The 6,449-nt window shown below is 37.4% G+C and overlaps 2 protein-coding genes across 2 annotated transcripts; one reads left to right on the forward strand and one right to left on the reverse strand.

Moving 5' to 3' along the window:
* Positions 1-690: 690 nt before the first annotated feature.
* On the forward strand, positions 691-1,074 carry LOC106323019. The gene is made up of 2 exons (XM_013761183.1): positions 691-867; positions 1,028-1,074. The coding sequence occupies exons 1-2, from the start codon at positions 747-749 to the stop codon at positions 1,072-1,074; spliced, it is 168 nt and encodes a 55-aa protein (XP_013616637.1). The 5' UTR covers positions 691-746.
* Positions 1,075-1,431: 357 nt separating this feature from the next.
* LOC106323018 (pumilio homolog 18-like) lies at positions 1,432-3,176 on the reverse strand. The gene has a single exon (XM_013761182.1). It carries the CDS (start codon positions 2,848-2,850, stop codon positions 1,801-1,803), a length of 1,050 nt encoding a protein of 349 aa, XP_013616636.1. The 5' UTR covers positions 2,851-3,176; the 3' UTR covers positions 1,432-1,800.
* Between the last annotated feature and the right edge of the window lie 3,273 nt (positions 3,177-6,449).

Consider the following 6,449-nt stretch of genomic DNA (forward strand, 5'->3'; position numbering starts at 1 on the left):
AATGTATTTTTTTAAAAATAATCAATTTAAATTGTTATTATCATTGAATATAATTATTTTTGACATAATTTGAGTTTTCGTTTACATCAAAACTTATCATTTAGGATAATTTTAATTTAAAATTTAGTTTTCATATTTTTCAAAAAAATTCTAAAAATATTTTTTAAATATTTTGTAATAATTGTTACAAAAATATTGAGTTGTATTTCAAAATAAAAAGGTAAGGATATTAAAAATATTCTAATTAAAATATGTAAAATTTAATATAGTTTAAAAGAAATGGTCAAAATAAAAAAAAATTACACATAAAATAATCATGATTTTTGTTAACTGGGCGGATCATTATTTATATGATATCGCACACGAAAGAAAATTTTCTGTTTTTAAAGTTATCTAATTAACTCTATACTCATTTTTTTATATATTTTATATGATATCACACATTCGTAAAAAATAGATAGTTTAAGATGCAAAAAAAAATATTTATTTAATGAATTTAATATGAACGAATATTAAAAATACATCATTTAATAAAATAAATAATTAAAAACTAAAAATTCATATCCGGTCTAAGTATATTTTATAAATAACTACTTTTACTGGGCCGGTTTTGTATGGCCCATTAAAAATATTTGATCCATAACGAATTTGGATCCAATATAAGTCATCTATCAAAATTCACTCGTCACTTTCATCGATCGTCTATTCGAAGCAGCCAACAGGAGACGAAGTTTTAGAGAGGAGAAATGAGGTTGTTCGATCCATGGCCAGTGTTCTTCAAGAGGGAATGGAAACGTTGCTGGCCGTTCCTCACCGGATTCGCCGTAACCGGCGTCCTCATCACCAAGCTCACCGCTGGATTCACTGGTAAGTCTTTTTCAGATCTGGCCGATCTTCTTCTGAATTCACAGAATCAATCCGTATATTGTGTGGAATCAGATCGGATGTATCCGAGATTTTGTTATTGTATTTGTGTGTCTCGTGGATCGATTGATGTGGAAACCCTAATTCTTTGATTGATTTGCAGAGGAAGACGCCAAGAACTCCAAGTTCGTCCAACAACACAGGCGGTAATGCTCTTCTTACTCTTTCGAATCAATCATTTCAATGTTCATTTACGATTTGGGAAATGATTTAGAAACTGAACGTTATTTGATTTTCTCTGTTAATTGCTTTTGATATTGTAATCCTCATCAATCGATTTGGCCTGTGAAGTGACTCTCTCAGCTTAATGTCTTAATTAGCATTTTTTCCTCAAATCTCAATGCCTAAATGTTTGATTTCTCTGTTTATTGAGCCAATTTGATTCTCTATTATACACTTCATGTAGATTCACTATATGTGCTTGATCAGTCTCACCTTCACCATATGTGTTTGGCACTAACAATTAATTCTCTTCACTTGTTCATGTTAATTTGCTTTGAATTTCAGGTGATCGCTTGTGTTTATTGAAAACTATTGCGCCAGTGCTTCCGCTTTCAGACCTATTCCAATAACATCAAAAGAGGGACTTTTCTCTTTTCCTTTCAAATATTCTTTTTGCAACTCTTGAAACAAGCCTTTAAATAAGCCTTACATTTGTGAATGATTGAATTCACCAACAAGCTTTTTGGTTCCTCATTTACTTTAAAATTTGTGCCGTCTGTTATTGAATTGAAAACTTGGTTTGGTTAAACAATAGATTTCAGTACACACACCAAATATCTCATTACAAGAGTTTAGTTAATAAACCATAAAACCTCAGAGCTTTCAGCATATCTCGTAGCAATAGAACCTAGCATTAACTAGTTCGAGACAAACCTAATCAATCGAGTCCAATAATGTTGCAATGGTGTAAGAGTAAGACGCACCCAAGAGATCACGAATAGGCTTGAGCTTATTCACCAAGCCCCAAAACAGATCACCCCAAGTCACAATCTCCGCCTGCGTGACTCTCAGTGCCTTGTACACCACGAAGTTCCCATACGTACCCCTCGCCAGTCTCACCAACCTATCTCCTTCACACTTCAAAAGCTCTTCCACCACCACAACCATCGACTCCTTCGTATCCAAAAGCTTCTCCATGATATAGCTTCCATACCTCTCGAACGAAAGCTCAACGCAATGGCCACGGAGGTTAACCGCAATGTTACGCGTGCATTGCAAGTCATTTAGGTCAAGCACGTGTTGTACCACGAAGTTCCCATAAGCATGGTAGCTGAAGGGGAGGGCGTTGACCACGACCGCGTACAAGAAAAAGATTCTGCAGTAAGGATCGTCCAACACGGTTATGCAACGGTTTAGCGCGACGCAGCCGTGTTGGTCACACGCCAGATCAACCGCGTGCTCGATAATGTGTGGGAACAATGCCTCCTTCATCACGTTGCTGAAAACTCGCAGCCCTTGGACGACAACGAAGGACGCCTCCTTGTCGGTCATGATGTCGAGGAAGCTGCGGAAGAAAGCGGCGAAGAATAAGGTGTCCACGTCGTTTGATTTCCCGAGGAGCTTCTGTAGGCGGTAGGAGCCGTTCTTGTTTCTTGCGATGGTCAAGAAGTAACCGGAGTGTGACGTCAGGAACCAGGCCATCCTCCGAAGACCGGCTGCGTCTAACTCTAAGATCACCTCTCTAAACTGAGCCGCACCACCGTCTTCTTCGCTAGTCATTAAGTTGCGCAACGATCGCATGCACGTGTCCGTTTCTTGAAGTGTAGAGGTTGCAGAGCGAAGTGAGTTGATTAAAGATCGATTCTCTTCGGTAAGATTGACGAATCTTCTTGGTGGGATGAATCTTGGAGGAGGGGGAGGAACCACCGGAGACTCTTGTTCGACGGATGCTCTTGCGTCGGCTGAACGGGGCGGTGTCGTCATCGGAAAGGGATCGGCGCCGTTCGCCAGTATATATATAGGTTAACTCTGCGGAGTTAGTAAGGGTTTTTGTTGTGTGATTGTAGAGAATGAGAAAGTGTTGAGATCCGTGGAGTGTTGATGCTTTTTAAAGGGAAAGTAAATATATATATATATGCATGGCGAGGTCGTTGGTGTATATTTTTTGGCAATGGTGAGGTAAGATTTTTTGAGCTTCGTTTGGCAATGGTGAGGGTAATTTTCATTTTTGTGCCAAGACTTTTTGAGCTTCGTTTGTTTTATGTAAAGTTGGCTTTGTTCGTAATGCCCTGTCGTTTTGCATCACTTGCATATCACTCGCATGGTTTTATTTGTGATGATATGTTTGGTTTTATTATATTACTCATGGATTTTTCTTCTTTATGGTGATTTTGTGGTGTTATTATCATGTTGATTATTATGGGAATTTGCAAAGATTAAATCCCAACTGTTTTTATTCTATTTTCGTGTTTGTGAATTTTATCTTTGTCTTCAACATAATTTAAAACATTGATACAATATTGATTTCAAATAAACTCATACTTTATAATTATTATAATTTAGCAGATTGATACATACTTTATTATTCTTATTTATATCATAACTCCAAAATTAAAAAGTAAATGACATAATGTACAAGGCACGGAAAAAATCCAGCTTCATAAATACTAGTCTTATTAGAAAAAAAGGAAATATACTATTTAGTCCAAGTAAAGAATTCTTTAGCCGGGTTATTATTTCTCACTAAGGAAACACCTTTTAAGTTCAACAATATATTCGCAAATCTGACCACATCGAGCTCGGGCGGCTCCTCTATACGCTCTCCATATTGTAAGAAAAGTCTTACTCTTTGCATCATTTAATTCACATGTCCATACTATTCTATTTGATCCTTTCTCCTTAACCGGAAAGCTGTATATGCTATTGGGTGATACATAATTGGCACCTTGGCTTATGCGTCTGTTGGACCTGCACTTGACAATGAGTGTATGACCAGCTCCAAGGCGGTTTCTGAATTGTAAAGTGTTTGGAGCGCATCCATAACTTTCTTTAAAACCAAAACACATAGCAAGAACTAACATAAAAATAATGAGATGATTCGTTTTTAGATCTAAAGACTCAATGACCCAATAGTATTATAATATTTTTTGTGTGATAAATAAGGCAATAGGCCAAATACAGACACACGAATATTGACCAACTAAACTTATGGCCAGATGAGCATCCGGAGTCGAAAAGTAAGGTAATTCCATAAGATCAGATCAAATAAATTAAACTTGCAAATTAATATTGACCACTATAAACTAAAGAAACCAAATCTAAGATTGTCAAAAATTTATGCAAGGGTAATACCAACAGGGTCTATTCGCATCACTTACTCTCTTCTTGGTAACATGATCTATTTCATATGTTGGTGTGTTGATATGCTCAAATTAACCTCAAGGAACTCTCTCAAATAATAGTGTCATCATAATACTTGAGGATCGAATCTACATGGACTGAGGATCACACTATAGACTATCAGGGTTTAGTTAAGCTAAGTCAGAGTTATCAAAACAGTAAAAAAACAATAGGATAATTTGTTTTGTGAGATATAGGGAGAAAGCCATGGGCCAAGGTTTATTATACTCAATTCCAGAACTCGAATGTAGACAGTAAGTCGTCCAACTTTCGTTGCGATAAACTATAAGATGCTTAACTCAAATCTAAAACCAACTCTCGTTGCGAATAAGATGATTGAAGCAAGCATTAAATCCAATTTGATACTGTTCAACAAAAATCCTATACCAACTCTCATTGCGAATGAATTTCTAGTCCAACAAGATTCGAGTTCAGTTAATCGATTATACTCTCGTGTTTCCCAATTGTCCTATGACCCTAGATTCTAGACTTTTAGTTAATTACCCTAAATCCTATATTACATGCCATCATGATGTAGAAATCTATGAATAACCCTAGCATCAATGATTATCAATTTGACGTTAAGCTTATGAAATTTCTAATTAATCTAACAAGTGGTTTACTGATCATATATAATCACATAAACATAAATCATAGACAGAATAACTGTATAAAATAGCTAGAGAAAGAAATACTCCAGCTCTAATAGATCTCTCTGAAGGTGTTTACTGATCTTCTCTCCAAATTTCTCTAATGAAAATAAAATGCAGCCTAAACAGTGGGTTAAAAACATAATATACGTCTAAAATTTGCAAGAGTTTCTTTGCAAATACTGAAAACTATGAGCCAACTTGTAATTCTTAAAACTTGTATCGGCTGGCTCCAAAAGTAAGGGTATCAAGGACACACATGAGAGTATCGATCAACACCCAATCAAAATCACGACTTCGACTTCAATGAGTGACAAATCTCATTACAAAAGTTTAGTTAAGAAACCATAAAACCTAAGAACTTTCAGCATATGTCGTAGAACCTAGCATTAACTACTTTGAGACAAAGCTAATGAATCGAGTTCAAGAATGCTGCAATGGTATAAGACGACTCACCGAAGAGATATATATGAAGAAAAGGCCTGAGCTTATTCACCAAACCCCAAAACAGATCATCCCTAGTCATAATCACCGCCTGCGTAACTCTCGGTGCCTTGTACACCACGAAATTCCCATACGTACCCCTGGCCAGTCTCACTAACCTAATTCGCACTCCAAAATCTCTTCCTCCACCACAACTATCGACTCCTTCATATATATCCAAAAGCTTCTCCACGATGTAGCTTCCGTGTTGGTCACACGCCTGGTTGAAAACGCGCAGCCCCTTGACTAACAACGCATGACGCCTCCTTGTCGGTCATGATGTCGAGGAAGCCGCGGAAGAAGCGGCGAAGAAGAATGTGTCCACGTCATCTGATATCCCGAGAAGCTTCCTTAGGCGGTGGGAGCCGTTCTTGTTTCTTGCGATGTTCAAGAAGAAACCGGAGTTGACGTCAGAAACCAGGCCATCTTCCGAAGATCTGCTGCTTCGAACTCTGAGATCACCTCTCTAAACTGACCCGCACCGTCTAGTCATTAAGTTGCGCAACGATCGCATACACGTGTCCGTTTCTTGAGGTATAGAGGTGGCAGAGCGAAATGAGTTGATTAAAAATCGATTCTCTTCAGTAAGACTGACGACTCTTCTAGGTGGGATGAATCTTGGAGGAGGAGGAACCACCGGAGATTCTTGTTGGACGGATGCTCTTGCGGCGGCTGTCACTATCGGAAAGGGATCGGCGCTGTTCGCCAGTATATACGTTAACTCAACGGAGTTAGTAACGGTTTTTGTTGTGTGGTTGGATGATGAGAAAGTGTTGAGATATGTGGAGTGATGATGCGTATTTAACTATTTATAGGCAGGAAATTAAGTAAATAAATATATATATATATGCATGGCAACGTCGCTGGGTGATTATAATTCATCATTATGAATACTTGAGCTTGATCCGTGCGTCCGCGCGTAATTGATTTTTATGTTTTTATAAATTGTTTAGTGACAATTTTAAGTATATAAATATATGTTATTTGGATATTTTAAGGTTCTTACGAATCTACCCGAATCTGGAAGAATTCGACTCAGACACGTCCTGA

Source organism: Brassica oleracea, chromosome C2, assembly GCF_000695525.1.
Source record: "Brassica oleracea var. oleracea cultivar TO1000 chromosome C2, BOL, whole genome shotgun sequence".
Lineage (NCBI taxonomy): Eukaryota > Viridiplantae > Streptophyta > Magnoliopsida > Brassicales > Brassicaceae > Brassica > Brassica oleracea.

Coding starts and splice junctions, on each gene's coding strand:
- LOC106323019 (XM_013761183.1), top strand. CDS start 747: ATGAGGTTGTTCGATCCATGGCCAGTGTTCTTCAAGAGGGAATGGAAA. Junction 868..1,027: donor GCTCACCGCTGGATTCACTG/GTAAGTCTTTTT, acceptor ATTGATTTGCAG/AGGAAGACGCCAAGAACTCC.
- LOC106323018 (XM_013761182.1), bottom strand. CDS start 2,850: ATGACGACACCGCCCCGTTCAGCCGACGCAAGAGCATCCGTCGAACAA.